The sequence below is a fragment of the Brassica napus genome, chromosome C1 (assembly GCF_020379485.1).
Source record: "Brassica napus cultivar Da-Ae chromosome C1, Da-Ae, whole genome shotgun sequence".
Classification (NCBI taxonomy): domain Eukaryota; kingdom Viridiplantae; phylum Streptophyta; class Magnoliopsida; order Brassicales; family Brassicaceae; genus Brassica; species Brassica napus.
Genome location: NC_063444.1, coordinates 199,189 through 218,311, shown reverse-complemented (window position 1 = coordinate 218,311; position 19,123 = coordinate 199,189). Strand labels below are relative to the sequence as shown.

Here is a 19,123-nt window from a genome sequence, read left to right as displayed (position 1 = left end):
GAGAGCATGAGCATCAAAGGTTCATGGGGAAAGTTCTCACACATTCCAAAAAAAAAAAAATTATTATAATCGAATCGGATGAACTCGGCTCGTAGGAGTGCCTCTGGATGAACCCGTTTCAAAACTGTTTCGCGGGCTCCACGCCACGTGGCGACCCGCTATTGGTCCACGGTGAACAGGCAAATCGTGAGACCCACATAATGCAGTTAAACTGTGCCGGGGTAATGTGTTGTTATAAATCAAGTTTCTTGTGCACTCAAAGAACCCATCACAATATTGATTTTATCTTTGTAATATCAATCAAACTTCTTATCTCATGGCTTCAATAAGCTTAACTCAAGTTTTCATAGCCCTCTTTTGCTTTATCTTCCTCCATTGCTTGCTTTTCAAGAAACACCATAACCGTCTCCTTAGAAACTGGCCGGTTCTCGGGATGCTTCCAGGTCTCCTCGTGGAGCTTCACCGTATCTACGACTTCACCGTGGAGCTTCTCGAAAGCACCGACTTAACGTTTCTACTCAAGGGACCGTGGTTCTCTGGCATGGACATGTTGCTCACGGTGGATCCAGCTAACATTCACTACATGTTGAGCTCAAACTTCTACAACTACACCAAGGGCGCCGAGTTCAAAGAAGTCTTCGATGCTTTCGGAGATTCCATACTCACAACGGAGTCAGAAGCGTGGAAGAATCTGAGGAAAGCTTCTCAGGTCATGATAAACCATCATGGCTTTCAAAAACTGTCGGTGAGTACCACGATGAGTAAACTCAAGGAAGGGCTTGTTCCTCTTCTTAACCGTTTCGCAGAGGAAGGTGCAACTGTGGACTTGCAAGATGTGTTCGGGAGGTTCATGTTCGACACAACGTTAGTTATAGTAACGGGTTGTGATGATCCTCGGTCTCTCTCCTTTGAAATGCCTGAGGATGAAAGCGCTAAAGCTCTTCACGATATAGGAGAAGGGATCTTGTATAGGCATGTCAAGCCTAGGCTCTTGTGGAAGCTACAAAACTGGTTTGGAGTCGGAAAAGAGAAGAAGATATGATAGACGCCAATGCCACTTTTGATCGTGTGTGTGAGAAACACATATCAGCCAAGAGAGAAGAGATTGCAAGATCGGAAGGTCATCCCACTGGAGAGAGCGAAGATCTTTTGACATCTCACATGAAGCTTGATGCAGCCAAGTACAAGCTCTCGAGCTCTATCGATGATAAGTTCCTAAGAGACACTATCTTAACGTTCATTCTAGCTGGGAGAGACACCATTGCCTCGGTTCTCACTTGGTTCTTCTGGCTTTTGTCTGAAAACCCTAACGTGCTGAGCAAGATTCGCCGAGAGATGGACACAAATCTACAACCAAGTAGTAGTAGTGAGTATGATCCAACGGAGCAGTTTAACAAGCTAGTGTATTTACACGCCACCTTGTGTGAAACAATGAGGCTTTATCCACCGGTTCCTATCGAGCGTGTGTGTCTCCCGTTCGATCAGATGTGCTTCCAAGTGGGCATAAAGTGGAAGCAAACTCGAAGATTTTGATCTTAATTTATGCGTTGGGTAGGGAGAAGATGCATCGGAGTTCAAGCCAGAGAGATGGATATCTGAGACCGGAGTGTTGAGACATGAGCCTTCTTTCAAGTTCTTAGCATTTAATGCAGGGCCAAGAACATGCCTTGGTAAGAAAATGGCTATGGTTCTGATGAAGGCAGTGGTTGTGGAGATATTACAAAACTTTGACGTTAAGGTTGCTGAAAGTCTGGAAGATCGAACCAGATCCTCATTTAATTCTTAGCATGAAGCATGGCTTTAGGGTTTCAATTAATAAGAGACCGTGAGATGTTCAAGGTTGTTTTTTAAGTTCTGTTGCAGAAACATAGCTTGAGAGTATTAACAAGCTGTCTTAAATTGAGTTTGGACTTTGGTGCACCTTTGTTATGTAATGGGTTTTATTGTATGATTTAAATTTGTGTTAGGCTCTTTCGCTATTAATTAAAAAAGAACAACCAATTCCATCAAAAGTGTGTGTGTGAATCTAGCTCATTTTTCTAATGGCTTCAAAAAGCGTCATGAATTAAACTGTTATTAGTTTTTGCTTGCATGCTGTATGACGGGTATAACGCTTATAAATATAAACCTTCAATGTGAGTGATCTTCCAAATTTCTAAAACAAGAAATATTATCCATTCCCAGGCAAATAAGTATAAGATTCGAACTTATTACAACAATGTGATTTTTTCCTATAACTTATAACAGACAGTTATTACACTGTTACACATCACTATATCTCTCTCTCTCAAGACTGCAATTTAATCGCCGCAAGGTATAAGAAGAAACAAAATGGAAAGAATTGTGAGACCAATCATCAACAAACACACACAAAAAACACTCTGAAACGTATATTAAGAAAAACTCCAGTCTCCTCTTCCAAAACAACTCTTTTTCAATTTCTCCGGCTAATTTACAGCTCCATCTAGCTCTCACAACGATGTAGCAGAGAGAGCGAGATACTCAACATTGCATCCTTTAGGGATGATGATCTCTTAGTTCACTCACTCACTCACTCACATGAGTGGTAAGTATCCTCCTCCATGCCCTTTCTTCAGTACAAGTGGTCCAGCGTTGTCCGGGACCTTATCCAACGCGTTCGTACACGCATCGACCATGTCAGAGAATCCAGTCGCTGTTGTCGCCAGCTGTAACCGTAACTTCAAGTCCCGTGTTCTCTTCAGCAAACACCTGAATGATCTCAACATGTATTTGGCCCACTCAGCTGGCAACCCTCCGCCTGTCAGCCAGACTGAGAATTGAGATTGGTCACCTCGAGCTGCCATTTCAGCCCTGTAAAATCTAGCCAGTTCCAGTAGCATTGAAGCCTGCAGGGGAAGCACCGCTACAAACTCAGCCACAAACTCTTCCGCTAGTTCGGGTTTGAGCATCAGATTCCAAAGCACAAGCGCCCATTCGCTTGGCTGGTTAAGACCATACGCTTCTGCTACGATCAGAGCCTCCTGGAAACGAGATTGGTCAACAAGTGCTCTTCTAGCGTTTGTTTCGGATAAACCGAGCCACTTGGAATCTGGCATCCTTATTTGAAGCGAGACAAGGGAAGCCTGACCACAAGCCTTCCGTGCTTTGTTTCCAGCATCAATAGAAGTGTGAACTTCAGCTGCTTCAATGTAATAGCGCATAGAATCAAGGAGATCTTCATTTTCATCCTTGTCATACCGTCTAAACCATTGCTGCGCAGCCTGATCTGCACGTGCCTCTAGCAAAGCAGCCGTTTCATGCTTCATGTCAAAGTGTTTATATACCTGAAAACAACGAAATTTTAAAACTATCCCAAAATATTGCTTCATGTGCACAAGTATCATGATAGTGAACTGTGGTAAGCGGATAAAAAATGATGAAATAAACTCTTTTACTTGGCTAATTCTAGCTGAGGACATACCATTGCGAATGCATCATGATCATTTGGGTTGAAGAGATTCAACGAAGTCAGAACAGCCATCCGGAAACTTCTGACAGCCTGGGCAGTTCCAGTGTTTGCATCAGCAGCACTAGAAAATTTTTGTAGCAAGAGATCGAGCTGCCCGTTCTCGATTAGGATATTGAGAATGAAATTAAGAGCATGAAAGTTTCCAACTCCAGTTATAAGACGACCAAGGCATGAGAAATCGCCCTCAGCAACATAAGCCTCAACCCTGGTCGCAGCAAGTGCCACCAGAACATCAACTCCATCAAGGCACGTAGATGACTTGTAGAAGTGATGAGATAAAATAAGTAGCTCAACCTGAAAAAACAGCATTCATTATTACCAAATCAGCATTGACAACTTATTTGCCCACTGTTTTAGAAATTCATGAGGCAATCAGACGATATTGTTAATAAGCTTTTAACAAAATCACATACCTCACACGCGTGTGGTATTTCCTGCCCGGTAATCACCAGACGCATTAATGAATGACCAATTTCCTGTTCAGATGGACAAAGCTCCGCCCACTTCAAAAAGTCTGAAAATCTCCACAAAAGTGGAGCAGGCCCTTCCTCCTTTTGAGAATCTATATATCCTCCACGATGAGCTGCCAGTAAACCCTGGCACATGGAGAAAATATTAGAGACAAATACACAGAAAATACTTAGGAGAGAAAGAAGAAGTCATTAATGGAGGGTTTTTTCCAAGTAATCAATCAAAACAAAACCATACGACAAAGATTTTTGTTAAGTGTTGAAGTCAACTCATGAGTTATGATAATCGTGTCATATACGCATACCATTAACAAATATAGTTTAGGTAATTTACCTTCAGAAAGGATTCTGCAAGTATTTGAGCGATACTAGCAGCGGGCATGGAATGTGTTTTGACAAGGAGACATGCTTCCTCAAAGGAATCTTGTGCTTTAAGAGAAAGCAATCGTAACAACTCTATGGTCTGCTTTTGATATGCCTCGGTAAATGTAAGGCCCAGTATGTTAGCAGCTTTTATAACTGCAATGATTTTTCTTGCCAGCCCACGTCCACTGCCTTCATTTAAAATGTTCGATAGATTCTCCAGCACCTAGAATATCAGATACCAATCAGCATTATATCAAACAAAAAAAATTATAAGAGCAAGACAGGGGGATATGAAAAAAAAAGGGGGGTTAAGTGGTATTTGTTTGAATCAATCTGTAATAAGCTTTACAGAAACAAATGAGCATTATTGTGTGAAAGATATAGAGAGAAGAACCTGTAGCGGGTCAATCACAGGTTGGTCTATTTTAAGATTCTGTGATTGAATGATAGAACGAACTTCATCATCCAACATTGACAACGGTACTTGACTGCAAGGCGTAGAAAGCATTGCTAGCTTCATAACAGTATCCAGAATTATCAGCTCAGAAGGTAAACTCTCTGGAGCAAGCTTAAGTTGGAGCTGCTTAGCAGCTGTTACTTGTCCAAACTCCAGTAAAGACAGAACAGCTCTTTCCAACTCCGCTGGCTCTACACTTTCTTCCCACTTTGATAAGCATATCTCCAAACCCGTGCTTTCCTCTTGAAGCTGGAACTCGGTTTTGATGTTTAGAGGAGATGGAGAATCTTCAGAATCAGTATTCCTATCAGAAGAATCCACAAAATGTCTTCTTTGTGGGACAATCCCTTTTGCTCTCCTTTTAGACTTTGTGCTGGCACCAAATACTGAAGTGGTCGTGTCCTGGTTCCTTTGATGTGCTTGGCCAGGGGGCCTGGAGTCCTGCTTTTCTCCAATTTTATTTTTTGTTGCGGAAGAAATATGGTTGTCCATTTTTGTTATGATACTTGCAGTTCGGTCTATAAGATTTGAACTATTTCCATTCGCAATGTCTCTTCTGGTACTACTCGGACTAAATGCTCCTAAATTTTTCACATTTGCTTCTGCTTCTACAGCCAATAACCACACTCTAGTCTCGATTTCTCTCAGAAGATGCAAAGGATAAACCCTGAATATTGGTAAATCCGAAGTCAAAAACCCAGTAATATGATTATTATATAATGGTACAAGATCACTTACGGATGCGAAAGGGTTGTTAGCCCACTCAACCACTGAAGGGATAGCAGTAACAGCTCATAGATCTCTCTTGCAGGGAGATCTTTCTCCACCGCTTCTGCATGCCTAAGGAAAAATAAACCTGCCTGCAAAAGATTAAGCAACAGAATCACTGGTACCAATATCAGGCTTCCACAGATAAACTGGTTACAAGTGAGACAATCAGAAAAGTGACCTGTAAAGCAGGGAAAGAGTATCTAACAAACAGAGTTTGGCAGTGGCCCCATAATGCGATTCTCTCTTCTGGGACATCCCAAAGGAATTCTTTCCATTCTGCGACCATGGATTCTGCCTATATGTAAACAAATGTCTATTAAGACGGGGCATTCAACAAATCCCTGAACATAATAATAACCAGTGGCGTACAAACAAAGCTAGCATGCAGCCAAAAAAAATCAGCTAATTTACAAAGACAAAGAAAATGTAAACACAATATGGAGCCAAATCTTCCTGCTGCGGAACCAAATTAAGGGAGCATTTAAACTCAATAAAGCTTATGCAATCTGTACTCAGTTGGTAGAACCGTTCTATGCAAGGGAAAATGCCTAGTTATAGAGAGATAAATATCAGATCATTCCTACACCACTGCAGCCAGTTCTTTATCCTAGAGTTGAAAGAACCTCTACACAATCAAACTCTCATGTGTGAACAACCATCATACAGTGAAGAGGAATCGTTAGCTAGAGAAAGAGAAACTAGCATGGAAAAATTAGCTAAACCGATCAATAGGCTAAGACCATGATTTCTTATAACTTGCTAGACCTCCAGAATCCAAATGACCGGAAACTCTGGCAGATCAAATAAGATAGGAGCTAATAAGTTTTGTTACCTGCGTTTCAGTAACATGGTGAACAGAGGATGTCCAAGTGGCACCCATGGTTTCAAGTTGCTTGGCCCAGTTTCGTGCTTGCTCCCATTGCCTGTTCTTTTCCAAAGCTGCCAGTAGAGACCCATCATCAAGAGCCTCACTTCCTAAGTCAAGACCGTTCTCCCACCGGAGTGATGGCTCAGCCAAATTAACTTTCCAATAAAGACGCCGATAATATGTTGCCGCAGATCCCCCATCACCAAAATCTATTGCAGCAAGAAGTTGTAATAAGCATCGTTTCTCATATGGAGATGGACAAGTTGACAAAACAGCATCAGCAGCTTTAACAGCTGTTTTACTGATCCAAGATGCCCCAAAATTGACTTCTTTGGCTGTATTTGACTGAAAATGCATTGATTCGTCTTTAACTCTAGCCCCAAAAGAATCCAAATGTGCTGAAGCTTCAGAAAGGCGCATTTGAGAAAATGCCTGCAAAAAATAATAATAAAGACAGGCCATAATCCTATGAAGAGGCAGTAAAAATAAGAATATTACAAAAGCCGTCATTTAAAACCAAAGTTATTTTACAGATTCTTAGTATCTTATTTTCTCTGGTTACATCAAATCATAACTTTTGCAGAATTTCATCTAAGTTTTCTCCCACAGAAAAGGAGAAAAACGAACGCGGATGAACTCATGGTAATCAGAAACGGCATCAGATCCATGACCAGATATCGTGTAAAAGTCATTGTAAACAGACAACCAAGGGCCCAAAAAATACCGTAAGAGAAAATAGTGGGTCAAAACGTAAGACAAACCTGAAGAGCCCCGACAAATGGCAGTAGAGAGCAGGAAGGGAGGAACAATTCAAAAGCCTTTAGCAGAGGAAGAAACAAGCGTTGTTCACAAAGCATTGCAACCATTTTTGATAGAGACGCATGCTCATCAGACGAATCATTAGTAACACTGGTATCTTCAGGTATTTCATCTTCTGCAGCTTCTGTTTTGTGAGAGTAAAGTGTTTTACCAGCTGAGGTGCTTAAACTATTAGCTGAAGCCAATGAATCCACAGAAGTATGTGCAATAAGCCGTCTCCGTTTAGGATTCCTCCTATTGTAATGAAACTGGACACCTCTAGCATCCGTTGGCAAGGAATTTGTAGATACCACGGCTGCTGCTATATTTTCTGCTATTTTAGTGGTTATATCGTTCACCTTGATAGATGACGTTTCCCTGAAACGAATAATCTTTGTTAGAGCCAAGACAAAATGAATGCATCTTTTTATTCAGAAAACGTAAAAAAGGTTTGAAACGTAAAATGCATTAAGATCTCCCATACACCTAACCCAATTGAATTTCTGTCATCAAATTTTTTCAGACCTGGCTGCGGTAATTTCCAACCAGATTGTTAGGCATGATATAGGAGAAACATCCGGAAAGCATGATGCTATGAGAGCCAAAATAGACCACGATAGCTCCTTAGCTTTCGATAAAAGGTAGTCTCCGGGTTTGTCTAGCTTCTCAGAGTAAGCCAAAACGCGAAAAAGTTCAGCAGAGATGTAAGCTCCATCCTCTGAAAAGGAACATGTAAAACCTCCGCTTGTGTCATCTGAGGACGATATCGTAGCCTTCTTTTTTGAGTTGGCATGTCTCAAAACGGTCAGTATGTGAGCTTTTAATCTTTGATCACCAAACTCCTTTGATGCCTGACAGATGAAAATATGTCACATAATCATAACGAAAAGCTTGTAACTAGCCTATGAAGTTGCTGTTTGTGATTTCTGAAACCAATGAAAGGGTAAGAGACATACCACATTGAGAACCGTATCAAATGGGTATCCTCCAAGCTGCGCTTCAGATAAGAATCCAACCTGATATTAACATACATCAGGTTAAAGGATAGCTCAAGGGTAAGAAAAGAAAAAGCTAAGACGAATTATCATGATCCACATACCCAATCATTGTCTCTTGCTAGCATGGCAAGGTATTTGGTGCTCAGAGGAATGTTATGCATCTGACAGAAAAGAGTAACTAAACTCCAATGCAAGCTAGCAGAAGTCTGCTGAGACCGCAGTTTAGACCCATCACCATCACCTGTTAACAGCCAGTATCCACTTGTCTTTCTATCTACTCCAATATCTGGAAGACTAGCTTGTTCCAGGTGATGAAGAACAAGCATTAGCGGAAGACAGGGCTGAGCACCAGAAAAACTGCTTGGAGTATGTTTTTTCGTAGAGACACTTGAAATATCAGGATAACCATATTCGTTAGCCAGGGCCCTAGCTAGTGACCCCATTAGATCACTTTCACTAGATACCGCATGAAACATAGAACCCTTGAATGATTTTTGTTGTGCTATATCCGCATTGTCATTTGATTCGTAAAAGGATGATATCCTTCTCAACGATGCCACGTCTATCCGAAGCATGCTGGCAGATAAACCACAAAGTTCAAGAAGGAAGACACACGAAGCCACCAACACAGAATCCCCAAAGTGTGTGATAGCAAGTGGTATGACCTGGAGAGCAAAAGAAAACATCATCCAGACATAAATATACAGAAATTGAAAAAAAATGAACTAATAAAAGCGTTCCAGATAGAAGGAAAACTAAGCTAGTAATGGTAAGTCGACCAGAACATACAGATGAAAGAAGTGACTCATCATTCTGGGTCAGAGGTGCAAGTAGCATCGGAACATCTGACTGCATATTTCTTTGTCCATGTATCAAAGAGCCAGATTGATCCTCCAGTTTTATCTTTTCAACTCTATGTTCCAGGAATGCATTAAAAGCTGCAAGTGGCCGTCCACGATGCAGGAAGTGCTCAAGTCCAAGCTCGGTTCCCTAGTTTCAGTTCAATTTAAACATAAGTAACTATTATATAAACAGCCAGTAAATATACAAAGCTCACTAAAATGTTGCATGAGATGACAAACTTCCATCGAGATAATTTCGAAAAATGAGACAATGACATGATAGTAAATCGACAGGAAACTATATAAAAACTGAAACATTCAAAGCATCGGCAAAACAGGTTAAAGAAACCGGAATTATCATAGCACCACCTCAGTTTTTGTGTTGTGAAGTTCCTCTTCGATGTGCTTCTGGATGATTGCTTCCCAAGATACAGCACTTATCTCAGTCGGATCGTCCACATTTATAAAGAACTCAACACCTCTGTGCAGTAGATATTCCCCTGTAGGATATCCTGAGAAAGAAAGCCATCCAAGAGGTCCCTACAGAGACGTTCGGGTATAAGAGACTGCGGGAAACTATTTCAAGCAAAACATGTGTGCTCTATAATTTCACTGAACAGAAAAATTTCTACTACTGATAACGAGTAGGTGTGTAACTTTTCTTTTCCTTCCTGCCTAAATCTTAGTGGTCATTTCCACCTAAAGGTTTGTATATGGGTGCAACAGTTTCTCACAACCACCCCACAATTTCGTTGAACTTCTTAAGTTCATTATATTACAGTGCAAGTATTGACTTCAACTAGATCCCTCAATTCCAGAAAGTAAAAAGAGTGTTGTGTACTCAGAAGAGTACCTACGACAGACAAATCAGAAATGTGTACCTGGATATAAAGCTGAACTAATCTACGAACCCCTTTAGGAAACCAACAAGGCAACATCTGCAGGAGTGAGGTATCACGTGCGGCTGAGAAGAATACACTGTCACGCCAATTCAGATACTCTGACAAGACTGGTAAGTTATAGAATCAGTGAGAGTATGGCATCAATATCATTACACAAATAAACGAAAACATATTGTGGATCATGTTTACCATTCCTAGCCTTGGTCCGTAGAAGGTTGCCAGAAATATCTTCTCCAAAACAAGCAGTAACAAGCTTACTCCATAAGGTAGGGAATCTCTGAAGAAATGGTTTCAAATTCTCCAGTGTGCACTGTGCAGAAGAGTTACTGTGCCTGTTCACACTACCAGTATTCAAGGATTTTTGAATTGGCACCAATGAACACATCATAGTTGCTAAAGCTGCCATTTCTCCTGCCCCTTCAGCAATGTCATCAACAGTACAAACAATTTCATCAATATCTGGAATACTAACTTCGCCATTTGGTGCTGCACCAGGTGACATAATTGAGCGTGCATTTGAAAATGATGCATCGTATTCCCGCCCCTTGATCCTGGACAGCAGCAACCATTTTGCCCAGTGGGAATCACCCTGAATACATTGGACAGATTCTTGACGATCTCAGTAAATAGTGAGTTTTCGAAAGACAAACCAAAAAGCGAGCAAGAACATACATATTAAAACAAATATATGACGGACGTGTGGAAAGCACTTACAACAGCTTCCTGCAATGAACTAAGTGAATCATTATCAAGGACCAATTCGTGATGATCAAGGTACAGATCCAGAAGGTTTGGCAGATTATATTGCGTGCAATAATGTATGAATAGCTTGTGTACAGCATTCAGGGTATCAACATCTGCTCCTCTCTCCTTTCTGGACAAAGAAAGATCTAGGGATGGCCTACAAGATTCCTCCTTAAATGAAACTTCGCAATTACGGAGGATGACACCTGCCCGAGCCAGAAGATATACTACATCTAGAGCGTTCTCCCAGTATTCTTTTAAGAATATAAGTTTTTTTGCAAGTTCCTGCTCCATAAGTGTTGTTAGCCACAAGGAGCACCGGATATCTGCAGGTAACCTAAATATCTTGATATAAGGAACATCCATAAGTACAGCATCCACTTCTTCGATGGAGCCTATATACTCGCTATGGGAAGAAACTGAATAATTTTGCCCAGAAGACTGCTTCGGACCATCCAAAGCAATTTGCAAACTTCCATCGTATAAAAGATCCTCAGGAATGAGATCCAACAACTTAAGGACTTCATCCCAATCATTGTGACACATATAATACTCTAGCTGGGAATCCCAAGGAACATGGACACCCATGACCAAAGGCTGATCCAAAACTATCTGCACAATAGTTCAACAAGAGATATTACTAAAACCAAAAATGCAAACATTATTTGAAATGAGTTTATGGGAGTAATACTAAAAATACAAGGTTGATATGTAAAGTCTTTAACCCTTCATTAAAATGTATCATTGTTACTCTCGCAGTTGTCTACTTCCAATTCAAGGGCTTTTGTAGGACTGCCATTTAATGCTCTACAATGTGCTAATTCAATAAGAAGATACGAAATGCAACTTACACTAAAACAGCATTATTGCATAAGAGCGCAATAACTATTATAGATCTACAATTTCAACCACATTTTTTAAGATGAATGATATGCAGTGTGTAGCTATTCGAGAAGCAAGCACATATGCAGCGGGTAGCTATGCAGAGTAGGTTGCAATTAATTTGAGCTTCTCCTGAACTTGGAGGTACTAACATTCTGGAAGGTGCAATTAGATAAATATTCAGACATCTAAACTATGGAGGAAAGAATAGCTATATCGAATTCTTACATGATCAAATGTTCTCTGATCCCATGCATTTGACCACACAGCTGCTGCTGCCCAGTAACCAGCAATTGCATCGGTTTCATCAGGCGCATGCTCAGTTGCACTCTCATTGATTTTTGTCCAAGAACCAAGAACAACACCATCAACCTCACCACATTCAATCTCGAGATGCTGGAACAGAGAAGACCCCCCAAGGTGCAAACTTATTTTACTGGAGTCAAAAGGTACATCAGCTTTCAGGAGTTCCTTTCGACGAGTAAGATATGTTTCCCAAAACTGACTGCTAGGATAAAGCCTCTTTTTGCACACGGTCAAGCAAAGAAGAAGTTGAAGTGAAGTCAGCATCATACAATCCAAGATACTCTTCTAACAAGTAATCATTAGGAAAAGTTATTACCTCGATAAGAGATATCCTCTCCAGTACATTGTCTTCATATGGTCTTAAAAAACCATGTTTTCTCATTTCCTCAGCAATTTGATAACGAAGAGATCTCCTCACTGTGCCAAATACCAACTGGTTGAGACACGCTTCTACATCCTCTCCGAGCCTTTGCAAAGTTGCAATGGCAACCCCAGGTTCACCCTACACATCAATAATGTCAAGTGCTAGACATCATACACGTACACTACTCTGTCTAAGCAATTATATTCAGGTTTACCTTCAAAAATAGGTCATAAGCAATAGCTCTTCCGACATCACGAACTTCAGTAAATGTATCATGATGCTCTCCATTTTCAGACGAGTCTTTAGAATGTTGAAGATGCAATTGAAGAACAGCTAAAGGGAGTCGACCGGAGAGCAAGGCATCTTTAACCACGGTTTTCAAATCCAAATTATCAGTCTTCCAACGAGCCATCATCTCCTTCGGATTTTCCAGAGGAAGAACTTTCGTCTCTGCAACTACCCCTTGAGGTACAAGGGAAGATGCATAACTTATTTCGTCAATGACCTGACCAGCTTTAGCTGTCATCATACCCAGAGGCGTCAAAGCAAGCTCCTCATTGGTATCGTCAAGTTGTCTCGACTCCGCATGTGCTGCATCTGGAACAACTTCAAGCTGAGAATCATCCTGCAACGAACTTGGGTCTACCAGGTTCAGTGACTTTTCGTTCTTTCCCTGCAACAATACACGTCATCTGTCAAATTCTAGAGCAAACACACAAAATTTTACAATTAACTTATTAATACCATGTACTACCTTTCCTAGCTTCTTAAATTTTCTGGAAATACGGGACTGAAAATTCCGCGTGATCTCCAAAAGATAACCCATCTCTGACAACCTCCTTGAATTTTCCATTACATCGTGATGCCGTGAAATTGGTGGTAGTGAAAGTATTCGTGTCCTAGATCTTCTGTCCAACATGTGTCCATCTTTCTGATATTCAAGTGACCCATATATGCGAATCATCTCAGTTGCAAACCTTGTAGCCAATGCGAGGAGCCTACATGCAACATATGGAATAAGTATGAACATGGCAGCATAAAAGCAGCCGAGTTAATAGAGCTAATGGCATACGAAACCTGACAAGATAATATGTTGCTAAAACTGGCTTCTTAGAAATGCCACATGACAAATCAATATACTAAATCCTGAAGCTCTAACTGATTCCAAAAGCAATACAGAGGAAAAATTGTGGGCTGAAGAGGCTTTTGTATGTATCTGAATTGAAGTGCAACGCGTAACAATTATGAACATTTTCTTTGCCTTTCTACATAAAGGTGTCTATGGAGCATATTAGTACGATTAAAATAACATGCTAATGAGTAAGGACATATACCAAGCAAGGACATATCTACCAAGCAGGGAGAATACTAATTTTAATGCGTTACTGATCCATCTCACTGAATTTGAGAAGTGGAAAAGAAAACTATACTTATGTCCTCATTACTCAGAAGATCCTCACCTAGATACAGCAGAAATCTCAGTATCATTTCTACTCTTGCGCGACAACAGATACAGAGCAGAAAAGAGCACCCTTAGCATGCCTTCGTCTGCCAGCTTCACATTACCAAGCGTCTTCAAAGACCTAGTCATACAGCAGAGGTTAATAAAAAACCAATTCATGATACAGGACAAATTGCAATGATTGCTTTTTTTATTGTCAGCATGCAATGATTGCTAAAACATATCTACACTAGAGATGAGGGAAAACTCAGGAGAAAAGGCTGAATCTCAATCTTTAAGGTCTAAACTAAATTCCAGTACTACAAATAAAATTGCAGTAATGATCACAAGAATACAGCATATTGATCATCTAGCTGACAACAAGAAGACGGAAAACTTCGGATAAGAATTGCAGATAAGAGGATGATGAGAAAATCCAAGTTATAGCAATCAAAACTTTACTTTTAGTAGAAAAAATAGTTTGGCAGAATTCAGAACGAAAGAGTTATCATATCTGTTATGCGAATTTTTAACAAGCAACCTTTATTCTCTAAGTAGTCACATCTTTCAAAAGAAACCATAAGACAAAAACCTAAGTTGTCAACTGAGCCAATACAACCACGCATGTTCTAACTGTGGGGAAATAAGGTTCTAATAGTGGGAAAAAATACAGCACTACTAGCAACTTACTCGTTGATGTCATCATATTTTAAGTAGTCCAACGCCATTTTCAGTCGCTGCAAACGAGCAATTTTAAGGTCCCAACCTATGACAGCAGCGATTCAATTAGCGTACTAAAAAAATTCTGAACAAAAGTTAAGCGTAAACAAATCTATAAACCATCTACAAGTCTCAATATATGTGAGGTTCTGCTATTACAACAAGGGGATATACGAAAATCATAATGTAAATTTGAAGAAAGGGGAGAGAACAAATGCCTGAGCTTATGCTATACAAGCACTTTCTCATTCTCACAAACAGCGGAGGACTCTTGAAAATAAATTGCAAGCACCGTCATGATTTCATTGTTAGCCAAGTTACAAATGAATTCAGTTCAATTCTAGCTTCCACATGCATTGACGCATCAAACTAAACAGCGTGACATAAGGTGAACTAGTTTTCAAGTAATTGTAGCTTAATTCTTTCAGCATGACACATTGGTTAAGAGATAGATATCAATCTACCAGCATAATGGAGAATATGACGGGTAAAATCCATAAATTTAAAAGCTTGAAGAATGCAACAAGGTTATTTACCAACGTTTGCACTTCATGGAACAAGTTATGTTGCTTACCATTTTCCAAGCACAAACGATCTGCAGCTTCAGGGCCTTCAAACAATATAACTCTATCTAGGACCTCAACTTGCCAAGGAATACGTGATTCATCTGTTCTCAAATTGTCTCTTCCCTGGCATCCCATGACAGTGGTTTGGAGTGGCTGCAGATATTCAACTGCCTCAATAGTAGGATAATTCGAGGTAACTGAGATGGAAGGAAGAAAAACAGAAAGGCCACTACAAGTCACCAAATAAAGAAACCCTTGAAAAGAACAACCAACTGATTCTCCTACGAAAGTTTCTTCTGCACCTTGAACCGAAATTTTGTTATCGTAGTTCAAATAACTATCATCTCTCGTAGTCATATGCGTCTGAAGGCTGTAATGAAGAACCTTACTGCTTTGATCTTCCTTTTTTATGTGTTTTCTAGAGAAATGAGTGAATCCCAATGGAGAAAAACATAAATTATCTTCCGATCCTAATTTTTCGGCAGATAAAAACATCTTCCGAATAACATGTGAATCTCTTTGGAAATTTTCAAGTCCCCGGGCATTTGTTTTAGGCTGAGAAGTAAAACCACTCAGCCATGAACCAGAGTAACCAGCTCTTCGATCAAAATTGTTTTGTTGTCTTTCCAAACATGGGTCAGACATAGAGATATGAGAAGCAAAAGACCTAGGATCACACCTGGAAAAAACATCTTCGCCAGCGTGGTGCACTTTTTGCTGGCCAACGTCCATACCACCGATTTTCCACCCAACCAGACTTCCAGGCCCAAACTGACATAAAGAAGGACTAGATTCCACGGGCATGTGGGATTCTTTGGAAACAAAGTCATCAACACACAACACATATATTAGACCATTTTCGTCAACTGCAGCTATGAGTGGCGTATGAGAAGCTATAATAAGTTTCCTAAACTTTCTTCGGCCGGCTGAACCAACAACGTGAGACTTAAACATGGATGGGGCAAGACTTTGAAAGTCATTTCGCTCATCCGACTCTGCCGTTCCTTCTTGCACTTGTGATGAAGAACGCAATCCAGGACCACATGTCTGTAAAATATCGTGATGAGCAAAACAATCCCCAGATTTCACATCGTATAGAAAGATCAAACCAGAAACACTGAGGCAGATAACAAACTTATCAGTCATTCGGAAATCTGCCCATTCATTTGTAGGTCTGATACTTGTTTCCCCAATATTCACAAGGGAGACCCATTCCATCCCCAAGTTAAACAGCTGAGCCACAAATATAACACTCTTACCCTTGCTTTTTCCGTTTGCATTGCTTGTAGGCGTAGATGCACAGCCGGATAACTCCATAACAAATCCAATCAGAAAATGACAATCGCTGGAGAAAACTTTGGTGCACCTGTACATACCTTCCTCCGGCATATCACCCTCCTGAAGAACGGAATTCTCTTGGAAAAGAAGATTCGAGAAAGGTAGATCACTATTTAATATGCTGAATGAAACAACATCCGCAGAACCAGGAAACGCTGATTTTTCAGGGAACCTTGATTGTCTTATACCCTCAATCTCAGTAGTTTCCACATCCACTAGAAAAGACTGCATCCACTGCTTTGAACCATCAAAAGAAGAGGCTGTTCCGTGTTCCGGATCCTGATTTAGCCTAGAAGGTCCCCATTCAACCCACTCTCCATGCCTCAGCTCACCATTTGGTTTCCCTTTGGCTATGTCACTTGAATCTTTGAAACAGCAAAAAGCATGGACGGTAACACCATGACTTCCAGATACAAACAACAATTCCCTGAACGACGGATCTTCGTGCCGGTCGTAAGTATCCCCACAACTACCCCAAGCAACGGACTTTGCATCAAATATAAAAGGAAAACTACTGCAACTATCTACAAAACCTGGGTCACCAGAACCAACTCCTGATCCAGAAGGAGGTGCAATGTTCACAGGATCTGACCCAACAGATGATGTAGTAGGACAACTGGACTCGTCACTATGACAGTTTACAGGAACCTCGCTGCCAATAGAACTCCCTGGTAACATCATCGGAAAAATAATTGAAAAACGCTACAAAAATGAAACGCATATGCATAAGAAAACAAGCTATAATTGTTACCTGCAGTCAGAGGTAACAGCAAAGCTTCGGAGTGGTGGGAGAGCAATAACAAAGACTGCCTCGAAGGAGAAATAAAAGCCTCCCGAAACTCTGATAGATTGAGTTGCAATTGAGAAGGCTCCCACTTGTGCAGCTGCAGCAGTGTTGGGCCTTCCTTCAACAACTTTTCCATCTCCTCTTTTATAATAACACTAGACATAACCCAAGAGAAGCACAAATCAGATTTTATATCACAGTCGTGTGGAATCATCCGAACTCAACTCCAATCAATGAACACAGACTCGATGAATAAACAATCGGAAGATTCCGATCCTAGGAACTACGTAATTCAAGCTGGAACCTCGGAACCCTAGCTCTAAATCGATCCCAAAAGCAAACAGTTCTCAGAGAATACTTTGGGAGAGAGATCAAGAGCAAGAGAGACCTGAATTAAGCGGTTGAGATCAGCGGCGAGAGGTATCGCGAAGGCATCAATACTTTAAATTGAAGGGGAAAAAAAGTCGTACGAAAGAAGAAGAAGACATTTGTGAGATGGAGAGATCGTTGGCGGTTTCCTCCGTCGAGGATTCGGTTCACTTCACGCCTACACGGAGGACCACCGTGTCAGTCGTCTGTTTCTGTGCTTACGTGGAATTCTATATTCACCTTTTTTTTTTTTTAAGAAAACCAACTCAACATGGGCTAATAAGCTGATTGGGTTTTATGAGCTTTACTTAAGCAAAGGTTTCTTATATGGGCCTAAACTGGGCTGTATCTTCCTTGCAAGAAGCTTAAAAATACTCCCTCATTTCATAGATTACAATTTTTGAATCTTAATTTTGTTTCATAAAGTTTTACTTTACATTTTTAATGCAAATTTGTAAAAAATATTCTAATTTTAACTTCATTATTCTAATGCATTAAATGAAAAAAAAAATCCTGTTGATGTATTAATGATAGATAAAAAATATTTTTTAATATTTTATTAACTTGTGTGAAAAATTGTGAAAGAGGAGTATCAATATTCAAAAGTACTACTGTATTTTACTAGAATGAAAAATATGAAGAGTTGGCAGCTTCAGCTTTTGTATTTTGTTTAGAGGGTAATTTTATCACACAAAAAAAATACCTTTATAGATGCGATAACAGTTTTTCATTTAAATCGGCAGGAACTAGACATTTTTTTTAACAAAAATACTTTTATTCATCTTCTTCTCCCTTCAAAAGAGACATTTTTGGTAATCATCTTACAGCTCGAGGAACTAGACATTTTGTTGTAAAGGTAAGAAAAGAAAAGAAAAAAGATTAATTTTAAAATTTTTAAATAAGAACAACTAAGTCAAAAAGATACATGTAGGTAGTTGTGTGAGAACTTGTGCTAATTTGATTACTGATTTTGTCAAAGAAAACCGTGATATACTTCACGGAAAACATTATTTTGTTACTCCAAAAATCATTAATGAGAGGCGGAGAAAATGTAAAAAGGGAGGAAATCTTGATCCTTGTATATAAACACTTGATATTTTTTTTTACCAGGAAAAAACACTCTTAATATTTTTTTGTAATATATAAAGGTAACGTAACCTCTTGGGCGTTGAAAAGTAATTACAAAATAAAGGAAAGAATAACTTGTAATGGCAAACATGAGTAATAATAACGAATGACTTTTATGGTAAAAGGTCATTTTATTTTTATTATTCACATAATTTACCATATATTAATTAGAGGGGACCTAGTTGAACATCACCAAACTAATTTATGCCAAAATAAACTCAGAGGTAAGTTTTTGATTGGGGCAGTAACGTCCAATCATTTGATGGTCCCTCCATGTTAGGGTTTTCAGTTTCACTTGATAATGGTTTAATTAGTGATCAGTTTTGTTCTCATGTTTTGACATTTGTCACTGATATGTTTTCAATCGCTTTTTTTAACACCAAGTGCATGATTCTTGATAGCTAATCGCGTACAATCTTTCAGTTTGAAGTTGCTTGCTTAATGGGGAAAATGTAGTAAAATATAAGAAGTTACTTTCATTGCTAACTTACCTATTTGCCTGATGAGAGGACATAT

The 19,123-nt window shown here is 39.8% G+C and overlaps 1 protein-coding gene and 1 pseudogene across 1 annotated transcript; one reads left to right on the top strand and one right to left on the bottom strand.

Moving 5' to 3' along the window:
• The first annotated feature begins 188 nt into the window (after positions 1 to 188).
• Positions 189 to 2,380, top strand: LOC106358295 (annotated as a pseudogene).
• LOC106439025 lies at positions 2,153 to 17,714 on the bottom strand. The gene is made up of 26 exons (XM_048744985.1): positions 17,499 to 17,714; positions 17,075 to 17,265; positions 14,994 to 16,991; positions 14,390 to 14,465; positions 13,719 to 13,841; positions 13,013 to 13,256; positions 12,473 to 12,931; positions 12,211 to 12,396; positions 11,817 to 12,110; positions 10,677 to 11,318; positions 10,152 to 10,551; positions 9,942 to 10,069; positions 9,430 to 9,600; positions 9,008 to 9,208; positions 8,320 to 8,883; positions 8,177 to 8,236; positions 7,746 to 8,071; positions 7,184 to 7,598; positions 6,387 to 6,854; positions 5,733 to 5,849; positions 5,522 to 5,643; positions 4,721 to 5,450; positions 4,295 to 4,549; positions 3,904 to 4,086; positions 3,443 to 3,784; positions 2,153 to 3,305 (listed from the first exon to the last, which is right to left on the bottom strand). Exons 2-26 carry the CDS (start codon positions 17,244 to 17,246, stop codon positions 2,556 to 2,558), a joined length of 9,426 nt encoding a protein of 3,141 aa, XP_048600942.1. The 5' UTR covers positions 17,247 to 17,265; positions 17,499 to 17,714; the 3' UTR covers positions 2,153 to 2,555.
• Positions 17,715 to 19,123: the final 1,409 nt, after the last annotated feature.